This window comes from Equus quagga, chromosome 9 (genome assembly GCF_021613505.1).
Source record: "Equus quagga isolate Etosha38 chromosome 9, UCLA_HA_Equagga_1.0, whole genome shotgun sequence".
NCBI classification, from domain to species: domain Eukaryota; kingdom Metazoa; phylum Chordata; class Mammalia; order Perissodactyla; family Equidae; genus Equus; species Equus quagga.
Genome location: NC_060275.1, coordinates 120,723,164 through 120,735,668, shown reverse-complemented (window position 1 = coordinate 120,735,668; position 12,505 = coordinate 120,723,164). Strand labels below are relative to the sequence as shown.

At 58.8% G+C, this 12,505-nt stretch overlaps 1 protein-coding gene across 1 annotated transcript in view; it reads right to left on the bottom strand.

Annotated features, from left to right (window-relative positions):
- Nucleotides 1–201: 201 nt before the first annotated feature.
- Nucleotides 202–12,505, bottom strand: part of TPPP (tubulin polymerization promoting protein) — a 33,631-nt gene continuing 21,327 nt past the window's right edge. Inside the window, exons 3-4 of the mRNA XM_046672197.1 lie at nucleotides 5,033–5,186; nucleotides 202–4,731 (exon numbers count right to left, since the gene is read on the bottom strand). Coding sequence (XP_046528153.1) covers nucleotides 4,537–4,731; nucleotides 5,033–5,186 — 349 coding nt within the window. The 3' untranslated portion in view covers nucleotides 202–4,536. The remainder of the gene's footprint in view (nucleotides 4,732–5,032; nucleotides 5,187–12,505) is intronic.

The window sequence follows — 12,505 nt, the reverse complement described above, 5'->3', positions numbered from 1 at the left end:
AAACCTGGCAGATGGATGGCCCCCGCTCCTCACGGGGCTGCGTCAGTGGTCGCCCCATATGAGTGAGGAGCGAACTGTGGCTCTCAGCGTGGTGAGCTGTGGCTCTGACTCCCTCCTGCGGCCCCTCCCAGGGCCTGTCCCGTGTGCACTCTTGCACGCGCATGGGTCTGCTGGTATAGACAGTACACTTTGAAGATAACAGAGATCCACGATTTAACACCTTTATTTATCACTTTACCAAGTTGACACACAATGTTAACAACAGCGAACACATGAGGAGCGAGATGCAGACAGACATGAGCTATTTCACTAAAGGTTTTCAAGCCGGGCCTTGACAGCGACTCTGAGAGGTGACACCACGCCTCACACTCTGCAGGAGGGAGAGCAGGGCCACCCTGACCCCACAGACATTCCCGGTGAGTGCGGTGTAGACGTCAGCAGAAGTGCCCTTCTGAGTCAGAACACCCATGACATCGACATTACTTTACCCATCACAGTGATAAAGTGATACACTCAGTCCTCCCTAACGTTAATAAACAGTGTAAAAATATATTGCCTATATATATAAATTTATTTCCCTTTCCGGAAAAGAACTTGGTACAAACTAGTAGTATATGATCCCTTTCAAGTTTCTGTTAAGTTGTGCGGGTTTCCTTTGTTGTTTGGCTTCGTTTGGTTTTTCAAGAGTCTAAAGTAAGAGAGTTAACTAAAGCGTCTCGAAGTGCAGGGGGACCCCTGCCCGGCACCGCCTGGGGGCACCCCCGGGCCGCGTTCTCCACGTAGCCACGCCCCGAACCACCGGATTTCACAGAGTGTTCAGTAGTAAATCAGTGGAGGGAAGCTATTCAGGGTGAGAGTTGTGAGGACATTCTAGCCTAGTGACAACTTCACAGTACAGCTGAGTCGTCAGCCTGCGCTGTATGAACAGGTGACAGGGTGTCGCCACAGGCGTGCTGCAGGACGGGGTGGCCAGCTTGTGTGGGAGTCCCCGAGGGAGGAGACGGGTGGGACTGGATGCTCAGGGCGGGGCCAGCATGCTTTCCCTTACTGGGCTCCGCATGGCGAATGTTTTAGGTCTCCTGGGCCGTGGCATCTATGTCTCAGCTCCTTCCCACCACCAGTGTAGCACAAGGTAAACGAGCGCTGTGTGAGCACACTGGTGCTGGCGCTGCCACGTGCCGTGTGCCGTGAAACTATTCACAAAAGCCAGAGACTGTGGCATGCCCAGGGTGAGCCTCTGCCCTGGCTGCTGCAGGGCCCCCACGGCAGCCTTGAGCCCTCAGCCCCTGGGACATGGGGATGGAGCCGCACAGGCAGGAAGAGGTGCCGGTGGAACCCCTCCACCTGCCTTTTCCTGACTGACGGGCTTCTGCTGCTATTTTCATCTGCCTCAACGCTTAAGACTGAGGATATTAAAGGTGTAAAAATACTCCAGTATAAATATATATCTTTTGCTATAATATTTTAAACTTAAGTAATTTGAACTTCAATTTTGGTAAAGTTACCTCTGGGCTACTGACCACTGCTTATCCTATAGCATTAAATAGAAATAAATAAGTGTTCTGATATGATCAGTGTTGTCAAACCTTCTCCTTCTGTTCTTCCCTGACGCTCGGACACCATCAGCACCATCCTCCCTGACGGACGTGTCCTGTCTCCGGGGTCCATGCTGTGCAGTCTCTTTTATTCACAGATAGACATTGAGTTTCTGTTTAACCATGGTTAGTAGAAGCTAATTGGCATTGTATAAAAACATGCAGCGAGGACACACACCCTGCCTGGATATTCACGATATTCAGAACCTGATGGAGGAGCATGCACGTGTGTCTGTTTTGTGCGGTGAAGGTGGAGTCCTAGCGTGTGTTCCGTGTTCAGAGGCTACGCACACAAGCAATGATGAGTTCCTTAGATGATTTTAAGCTGACAGAATGCTGACCACTAAGTCCTCATGACCGAATTTACCACCTCTTCCTCCTTCCCGGACAGAGGTGAGTGGGGTGGGGTCTTTCCGAAGCCACACTCTGACCAGGGAACGATGCCGTTCTGGCCATGTGTGTGCCTGAGGAAGCCTGGCTGGCTGGGGACAGATGGGCCGCGCTGGGACCCCGACGCCCTGGCCCCAGCGTGTGGGGAAGCTGGGCCCAGGGCGTGGGGTTCTCCCTCCAGGAGCCCGTGGGCACTGGACTGAGGGGTGGGGGAGGGCCACCAAGGGGGCTGTGTGCGCCTCATTCTCATTCACAGACCCAAAGAGAAGGCGCTCTTACAACAGCCAGGAATGCACTTTGGAGTTGTCATCAGGAGGGAGCCGTCTCCATGAGCCTCTGCAGCTCAGGTCTGCCTCACGGGGAGATGGGGGCTCCAATTCTGTGGAGGCACCATGGGAGACAGGTGCTCACCATGGGCATGCGCAGGGTCCCCGAGGACGGGCACTGGTGCTGTTCACTCTGCTTCATCCCCAGTTCCCCAGCGTACTCCCGGGCAGGCTGGCCCTTGCCTGGAGTCAGCACCTTCGTGTGGAGGCCACCCTTGCCTGAAGATGACGCTCGGGGACAGGTCACTGTGTCCTGGTGTTCAGGTACCTCTCTTCAGTGTTCTGCAGGCGAGGGAGGGCTAAGAAGGGCCTGTGTCCCCTCCTGCCACGGCAGCCCAGGTGGCACGTATCTCTACGGGCTTGGCCCTCACCAAAGGGCTCATTCTAGAGGCTGAGGTCCTGCTGGATTCCAGTCTCTGTGCCATGTGACTCGGTGGTGACAGTGGGGACCAGGCTGTTCACAGGAGAAGGAGCAAAGCAGCCTCCAGTGGTGGGGGTTCCTCCACAGTGGGGCCTTGCAGGGTCTGGGACAGAGCAGACAGCTTGGGGCCCTGGGGAGGGGCCCTGTTCTGTGACCACCAGTGGAAACCTCGCCGGCACTGGACCATAAGGGTTTCCAGTTTGTGATCAGCTTCCTGTCAAGAACCTTTCTGCAGGCTCAGAGGCATCTTCAGACAGGCTCCCACATATCACTCTTGCCTCTGGGTTTCACACGAAGGTCCGGCCTGGGAGAGGAGAGAGGTGCACAGGGCAGGGGTCCGCGTCCTGCCTGCCTGTCTCCCAGCCCTCAGTCCTCGGTTTCCCCACGGTGGAGTGGAGGCCTGGCCAGGCAGCTTAGTATCCCAAGCTAGAAACTTCCGAGACAGCAGTGACATTACATTCCTAACAGTGACTTGCAGCCTGCCGTCCATCATTTCCTCAGTTTTAATGCCACACACTGAAGGCCCAGAACCTCAGAACCAAGCTGCTCGCAGAGGCCACCGCCATCTGTAAGTTGAGGCCTCCCTTGGGGGGTCAGGGGAGGCCCGTGTGCGAGGGGCCGTGTTGGCGGGAGCACTGGCCCTGAGCCCCTCTCTGCATGGGCAGACTTTCCCTGGCTACAGCAATGACCAGTGTGCCCTCCGGGCTCAGGGAGGTGGGGGTGTGCGTGCCATGGCAGTGCTAGCCTTTATTTCAGCCGCCTATGCTATGGCCCAGGCCGAGTGTCCAGGAAGGGGCCACCCAGGGGGCGTACGGGCACAGGGACGCATGGCTCCGCCTGCCCTGCCTGGGAGGGAGGCCTCAGAGCGGACGGGTCTCCTGACCTGGAGACTCTGGATGGCAGGAACAGGACGTTGTGAATCTCCCCCTACACATGCTCGTGTGCAGTCACACACACACACACTTGCACACGCACACGCTTATGGTGCTGTCATCATTCCCTATTTCTTCTTAGAAAAACGAAATGAAATGTCCTTAGTTTCCATTTTAAAAACTTCTAACCTCACACTTCAGATCACTTTCCTTTGGTCGACTGAGGAGCCACCTTTCACTGGCTCACCGTCCTTTGCACATCAGCTTCGTTTCACAACTGCCCTCAGCACAGACCTGGTCCGTAGGCGTACGCGTGTGTGCATGCGTGTGTGCATATGCAAGCATGTGTGTGTGAGTACGAGTGTGTGTGCGTGTGTGTGACTGCAAGAGCACCTCTAAGCATGTGTGCATGAACGTGCGTGTGCAAGCATGTCCCCACGTGTCCCATCCCCACCCCTGCATGGTGCCCTTGCAGACACCGCTGTGTTCTTTTGGGGTTCACTCCATTTTATTGGTGCTGTTGGTTAGTGCAGTAGCGCATGCTGCCCTCACGGCTCCTGGGAGGGTCTGTGGGTCAGGAGGTCAGCACCACCTCTGACATGGTCTGTCTCTCTCTTCCCCGAGGCCCGCCAGCTCCTTTTAAGACTCCCCTTTCGCCTGCAAACTGGGTGGCAGATGTAGTCTGGTCCTGGGAGACACTGGAAACAGTCATTTGTCGACTTCCCAGCATGGAACGAGGCAGGTGTGTTAGAAAAGGTCAGTGAGGTCAGGGGCCAAACCGAGGGTCGGAGAGAAGCACGCCGGAGCCCGGGCATCACCCCACAGCTGCCCTGGCCCAGCGTCTGAGTTCAGCCCGAGGGAGCACAGGAATGTAAGGATGTGCGAGGATGCAGGGTCTCGGTGATGGCAGGAAGGCCCTGCCTGGGAACCGGCTACTTGCCTCCCTGCACCTTCTGGTCGTAGGTGCCTGCATGCTTGTAGCCCGGAACGTAGCCCGACTCGTCCACGAGGTCCACGCGGCCCGCCTTGCCCTTGCCCCTGCCCGACGGGTCGAAGCGCTCCTTGTGGGAGCCAGTGAACTTGGTTGTGTCTGTGAGCCGTGACACAGTGGGCGACGAGATGGCTTTCTGTAGGAGGAGAGCAGGGCAGGCAGAGAGGTAGGGGGTGAAGGGTTAACTGGCAGTCGTCCCACAGGAGAGAGAAGGGGTGTCCGGGTGAGCTGGAAGGGGGAGACTCCAGCCAATGGGATGGGGCCCTGGGTAAGGATGCTAACCAGTCCTGGGATCCCCCTCCTGGCACCTGGCGCAGAGGCAGATTGAGTCCACCCACACCTGGGGGTTAACGCTTCTGCCTAGTCTCGATGCCGCCATCCTTCCCCTACACCCCCGGCTGCACCTCCCAGGGGACCCGACCCGTCGCCATACTCACCGTCACCCCAGAGATGATGGGGGCCTTGCCCTCAATGAGTCTATGCACCTCTCGGATGGCCTCCTCGCCGCTCTTGTCTCTGAACCTCTTCTTGGCGAGCTCCTCCAGTGCTTCCTTGAACTGCTCGAAGGTGATGGTGCGGCAGGCCTTCCCTCTGCGGGGAGAGCATGCTCAGGGCAGGCAGGGGCCCTCACCTCCGTGCTGGAGGCCCCAAGAGCAGTCGTGGGCCAGGACTGGGACCTGGCGTTGGGGGACCCCCATCCCGCCTCTCTTCCACAGCCAAAAGGCAGTTTAACATTGAAACACAGAGCACGCCCCTCCCCCGCGTGGTCTGCACTGTTTACACCCAACAGTTGGTCGCCATCAGCAACGGCAGCAAATATAAATTGTCTTGGAAAAAAGCTTAAAGGAAGCACATCCTTTATGAACAACTGGACATTAAAACAAAGCCGTGGTCTGGTTCTAAAACGGGGCGTGTGTGTGGCCTCCACTCAGAGGACTTTCAGAGGGAAAGTTAGCGAAGAAGCTCGTCCAACCCAAACCACACGGAGGAGGAGGAGGCCGAGGTCTGTGTGTCTGGTCCACAATCGCCACACAGGGACAAGACTGGGGGCCTCCCCAGGATGGTCCCACATGTCAGGCCCACCACCTGGGACCCAAAGGCTCGGAAAGGCACCCCACCCTCCCCAGGAGCCTCCGCTGCCGCCTGCCTGAAACCCACCCAGGGCCTGACTGGGGCTGGCCCACAGGAGCAGCGTCAGGTGGCCTGGGGGCAGGTCATGCCTGGGCCGGGGTGAGGCAAGGGGCTGTCGCCCAGCACTTCCTCATCCCAACAAGAACCCCCCCGGGGGAAAAGGTCCCAGGCTGGCTCTTCACCTTCTGTAATTTTAACCAGAAACTTCCTCTGCCCTTTGACCTGATCTTTCCCAGCTCGTCCACTCAGGGAGTGTTCGAGGTTTCAGAATAAAAGGTGGTGTGTGGGAGGATCCATACTCCACAGGGACACACTATGGCAACAGCCGCAGAAAGGCCATCTCAGCCAGGCTGGCCATTCCTGCTGCAGAGTCCTGAGCATCAGTGACTGGAGAGACAGCTGACCTGACCACCCCAGCTGGGTGTTCTGTAGACATCACCAAGCAGAGGGTCTACAACACCAAACATTTTTTTTTTTGGGAGTGAGGAAGATTGGCCCTGAGCTAACGTCTGTGCCCATCTTCCCCCATTCTACATATGAGACATTGCCGTGGCATGGCTTGGAGCAGTGTATAGGTCCACACCTGGGATCCAAACCCACGAACCCCAGGCTGCTGAGGTGGAGTGCATGAACCCAACCACTACGCCAGCGGGCCAGCCCTTACAACATGAGACAATTTTGAAAAACGAGAACACAGTCAGAGCACTGATACCACTAACTTTAAGCCTTACTGCAAAACCGCAGGGACAAGATGTGGGGAAGTCCAACAGATCAACCACAGCCCACAGAGTCAGAAAAAAGGCTATGCGTAAGGATTTTCCACAAAGGCATTCAGTAGAGAAAGGATCATCCTTCCAACAAGTGGAGGCGGAGAACTGGTGATGTGCACGCAAAACTTTGTGCCTTGCACCACACACAGACACTAACGCAAAATGGACTGCAGTCCCAAATTTATTCTGAAACAAAACGACGACACTTCTGGAAGAATACCTAAGAGGGGAATCTTTGTGAGCTTGGGTTAGGCAAAGATTTCCTAGAAACGACACTGAAACAGTCCACAAAAGAAAAAAAGAGGATGAATTAGACTTTACCAAAATTTTTAAAACCATGCTCTTCAAAAAACACTGTTAAGAGAACTAAAAGACAAGCCACAGAGTGGGAGAAAATACTTGCAAAACACATTTCTGATAACCGACTTGTATTGGAAATATACAAAGAACTCTTAAAACTCAACAATAAGAAAAAATGTAAAAAATTGGGCAAAATATCTGAGCCAGACACTTCATCAAAGAAGACCTGGGGATGCAAACAAGCATGAGAAGAGACACTCAAATCATCAGTCATCCGAGCAGCACAAACTAAAACCTCGATGACATCCCAGCACACACGCATTGGCCGGCCGCAGCAAGACAGTGAATAAAATGGCAGTCCCGAGTGCTGTGGGGACGTGGGTGGCTGGGCGCTCAGACGCAGCCAGTGCAGTGCCCTGTGGCGCCCACTTTGGAAGGTACTTTGGCAGTTTCTCATAAAGGTCATGCCTACAGCATCACCCTGAGTCCCCTCCTGGGCTCTCGCTCTAGAGAAGCGAGAACCTGAGCTCACAGGGAAACTTGACCATGAATGTTTGTTACCTCTGTGCTCGTCACCCAAACCCAGAAACTGCCCCACTGTCCCTCAGGGTGAACGGACAGACACACCGGAGCACGTCTGGAGCACACGCAGGGCTTCGAGGGCACTTTGCACGTGTATCTGCAGTCGGGGGCGTGCCGACCGACCCCCCAGCATCAGGACCTCACACCTCGCTCGGGGAGGAGGAGCTGGGGAGCCTGACCCCCATGGGGCTGGACAGCTGGGCACGGCTGCCCCAGCACATTCAGATGTCTGTCCTGACAGCGACCGCAGGGGTTCCTCAGAGCCACTGTGTAGGGTGGCGGGCACCACCCTTCAAAGCGCTCAGCCTCGACACCCACGGCCACTCTCAGGCACTCAGTGCTAGGCTGGGCAAGTTGGCTGGACCCCATGGCCGGGCCATCCCAGGCGGTGTGGCTCAGGCACGCCCACGTGAGGAGAACCCCGCCGTGCCCTGCAGCCACGGTGCCCGGTGGGGCACACAAGGCCTCTTTTCCTCCTCCTGGCCCTGTGGGTCCTTAACCCTCTATGGCCCAGGGGCCTTGTTTGTTCTGGGCTGTCAAAGGCGCTCCTGTCTCCTGTCCACACCCGGCCTGGGCTGGCTTGTGGACGCCAGTCCTGACGGCAGGCCGGTGACCAGCCCCTGGAGCACGCGGCCCTCTCTGGGTGCTGTGGCACCAGGCGCCACCAGTGTGAGTCACTCATGCAGGGGTGGGGGTGGCTGGCGGGGGCTCTCCTCACAAGCACATTCAGATCTGGGTGGATGCACAGGCCCAGGGGCCCGACTGGCCTGCTCCACCTGGCTGGGCTGGGTATCCCCGAGCATCCCCACGGTGACCGCCAGGCGGGGGTCTCGGAGCTGGGTCTGGGCCAGCCGGGAGCTCTCCCCAGGGGACCCGGTGCCCGCTGCTGAGAGCAGTCCCTGGCGAGCTCTAGAATGACAATGCTGGTCTCTTCCTCGGAGACACTGGATCACATTACGCGGCTCCCTGGACACAGAGCCAGCCTGTTCTGAGTCCCCAGAACAGGAGGGTGTCCCCACACTGAAACCCCCCTTCTCCTGGCTTGTGCCGGGGTGGCCAGCGCCCTGCTCAGAAGGCTGTTGTTCTGCTGGACAGTAATGGGTCACCGGTCACACACTAGGCCCCGTGAGCTGGCGTTTCACTTTGCTTCCCAGGCCCTGCATCCCCTGGGCTTCTAGGCCCAGCTCAGGGCAGGCGGAGGGCTGGGCCTGTCTGATCCCAAAGGTCACCCAGGGACACTGTGGACTGGCCAGGGGCGTCCAGGAGCCGGGCGGGGGGCCAGCGCAGCTCTCTGAGGCAGACATCTGTGCCTCCAGGACCAACACCACAAAGGCTCCTGGGCTTTGGGCTGACGAGTCCCAGCACAGAGCACAGGACCCCCATCTCCTTGCCAGCCCCTTCGTGAATCAGAGCACATGGCGGCACCCCCAGGGGCCCTCCCTGAGAGGTGGCGGCCAGCATGCTGGACCATCACAGTTAGCTTTCTGGTGGGGGTTGGAGAAAGTTGCTGGCTCTCCCCAGCTCCCCCAACCAGCAGAGGCTGGGACCGTGGGTGACCCATCCACAGAGCAGCCTGGCTGGCCAGGACTCCACTGTGGGCAGAAGTGGGGTGTTGAGGGGCCCTAAGGACTGAGGAGGGTCAGAGCAGGGAGCCTCTGGGACACTCCCATCAGCCCCTGGACCAGTGGGGGCTTGGGGGCTTCTGGGGGAGCCCTGCCCACTGGGTACAAGGCCTCCGGGGCAGCTGCAGTGGGGACACAGCACAGGAACTGGCTGCACCTCTGGTCCCAGACCTGCGAGCAGCCCCGAGCGGGACCAGGGGCTCTGCTTTCTTGCTGTGCTCAGGGAGGGCCCGGCTGTTGTGAGCAGGCTCTCCTGGCAGACACTGGCCCCTCGCTCCAGACCAGGGCTCCCCTCCTGCTGACAGCCCCTACCCGCCTGCCCCAGCAGGCTGAGTGCCCAGAGTGTGGGCCCAGCCCCATGGACGACGATGAAGCTGAGAACCTGGAACAGGCTGCACAGGCCACTCAAATCCCAGGTCTGGCTGCTGATGGGCCCCAACCTGCCTGCAGGGCAGCTGTGACCCCAACACACAGTTGTTCTGCTGTTACCTTCCTCCTAACTTGCTGTTTGCCTCTGCAGGGTAGCATGGGCGTGGGGACGGGGGCACGAGGGGCTGGGCTCCCACCCTGTGAAGGGCAGGGGCCCTAGAGGCATAGGGCCACCCCCGGCTACCCCTAATCTCTGCTGTGGGCTCGGCAGGGGAATGGATGCACTTGAGGTCACTGAAACCATTTCTAGGGGTTTGGGGAAGGTCATCCTCTTAAAAGACCTGCAAGCGCTGGCATCCAACGCCCACACTGACTCAACGAAGAGCCGATGTGCGAGGAATCACCCTACTCCTGCCCTGCCAGACCTTGACCTTCGGCCGAAGGTGCACCAGGAGGCGCACTGGCCTACCACCGAGGGCAGGGCAGAAGCAGTGGGATGCCCTGCACTGCCGCGGGTGGCCACGAGAGGGCAGAGAAGGGCCTGCCCGATGTGGCCACCCTGACTCTATGAGGAGCCGGGGTCTGCATCCAGGGACCCCAATTGCCCCGACCTCGCCCACTAGCCTGGAGGGCGGGACTGGAGCAGGAGAGGCCCAGTGTGGGGAACACCGATAACCCTTACATCCATGGGGCCTGGGCCGTGCTGTAGGCACCAGGAGTGTGGCTGTGTCAGCCTCAAGGCCCAGGAGCAGAGCTGGGAGTGGGGGCGCCCCTGCCACCAGGCCTCCCGGCCCCTTCGGGGTCACTGTGTCGCCAGCCAGCCTTTCTGGGACGTCACATCTCATGCAGAGTTCTGCCCCTCCCGCAGTGGACTGTGTGCCCCGAGCCCACTTCACGCTATCCTGGGGGCGCTCTCCTGCAGGCTCCGGCCTGCTCCCAGGTGCTGGGTGGCGCTGGAAGGCACTGGATGGCGCTGGGCTCTAGGGCTGTGTGTCTGTGCTGAGTTTCTGTGGCGCATGCTGACAGTCAGGTCTGTTACCACAGAGCCCGGAGTCCATCTGCCGACTCTTCACTCCCTGCCTCACACAGTTCCCACCGTCTCCCGGCCGTGGCCACGACAGATATGCAAGAACAGAGCAGCTTTCAGGTTGGTAGCCAACAGGCCCCAGGGGACCCCACAGCCTGCTCCCTCCTGACCTGCGACCTGGACGCCCGGCACCGGTGCGGACCATCTCCCTGCACGGGGCTTACAGGAAACCCGTCTACTCAGGGAACACAGCCCCCGCGGGCTGGCCTCTCCACCTGTGCAGTGGGGACCCCAGTGCTGACACATGCAGACATCGCAGGCAGCACTGAAGGGGACGTCGCCGTTCATGGCCCCAACAGGGTTGTCAGGGTGGCACCCCTGCTGTGCAGACTAAGCCTCGATGAGTCAACCTTTCAGACCGACTGTGTCAGGCCTGTGGGGGGAGGGCGCAGGAGGCTGTGTAGGTAACAATAGTCTTCACTGGAGACCTGGAACAGAGCTGCGAGAAATTTGTTTAAAACTTAACACATAGTAACATCAAAACAAACAAGCGCTGTCATGGCGACAGGATGCAAACAGAGGCTGCAGATACCCGGCTGGCGTCACCGCCCGCGGAGCCACGGCAACCGCCCGCAAACAGAAATAGTGGGCTTCTCCACCGTAGGTTGCCCGAGTCAGCGACTGCGGTTCCTCGTCTGTGGCTCCCACGAGGTGAGGTGCTTCTGCTGTGGCTGCCACGTGGAGCAACCGTGTTCCCAAGACCCCATAAACTAGGACGTGCACGTCCCCAAACGACACCACGCTCCTCACAATGCCAAATAAAATCATTCCAAACAGCCTCTTCCACTGCCCAGCAGGGCCTCCGGTGGTCCCCCGGTCCCCAGCCTGCTCTGCAGGGCCCCACAACCCCGCCTGGGGCACCGACCACCTCTCCTTTCCCAGGGTCAGGGTGTGAGTCCTCCCCACCACACCCCCATGGCGACTGGCAAGCCCACCTGGGCATGTGGGCTGCTCCCTTCTAGGAGCCACAGTGTGACCAGCCCAGGTCCCTGCGGCCGCTACAGGCTGGTCCGGACTGTTATGACCACGGCCCCTTGCTGGGCTTGGGCCACAGCTGCCTGTTCCCCGAGACCGCGTCCCCTACAGTGAGCTGAGGCAGAGATGCCAGGGGTCCCCAAGCAGCCCGGGGCTCTGCAGTGCGGAGCCCACCACACCCGGGAGCCAGAAGCCAAGCCTCAGCCCCTCAGTGTCCAAGCAGCTGACATCCTGCCTCTTGGACAGGGACTGGGACCAGATGGGGCTCCCTTCTCGGTGCTTGCTTGCTCATGTGATGAGAAGACAGGCAGGAAGGACTTGTTTCCTCCACCTGGGCGGTGGGTGCCCATGCCTCCTGCTCACGGGGCTTGTCCAGAGCACCCGTCCTCCACATGAGCCAAGACCACACTTGCCACCTTCCCACCAGCAAGGGTGTAGAGAGCCTGAGTTCTCCCCGTGTGCATGCAAGTGTGCATGCATGTATTGTGTGTGCATGTGTATGCACACGTGTGCATGTGCATTGTGAGCTCATGTGCGTGTGCACACACATGTATGTGCATGCATGTCTGTGCACACGTGTGTGGGCTGTGAGCTTGCGTGTACGTATGTGTGGACCAGCCTCCATGCAGCAGTGTGAAAGCAACTTCTTGCAGAAGGAGTTAAGAGTGCAGGAAGGAAGGCCTGCTCAGCATCTGTCCCTGGCACCGCGCATGCCTCGGCCAGCACCCAGGGTGTGGGGACCTGCAGCATTCCCTGGCTGAGTGACCTGCCCCTGGACATGCCACTTCTCCCCTCCTCCCTCCCAGCCTTTCTAGAACCTTCCCCAACCAAAACAGCTCTTCGCGTTCCTTTGCTCCTGGGTCTGTCCCTCTGTCTCACCTGTTCCCCTCCTTCCAACCTGCTCCCCACTTTCTGACCTGCACCCCTCCTTCTCCCCTGCACCCCTCCTTCTCAACTGCTCCCCACCTTCTCACCTGCACCCCTCCTTCCTCCATCACCTGCACCCATGTTCTCACCTGCTCCCCATGTTCTCACCTGCACACCTCCTTCTCAACTGCACCCTACTTTCTCACC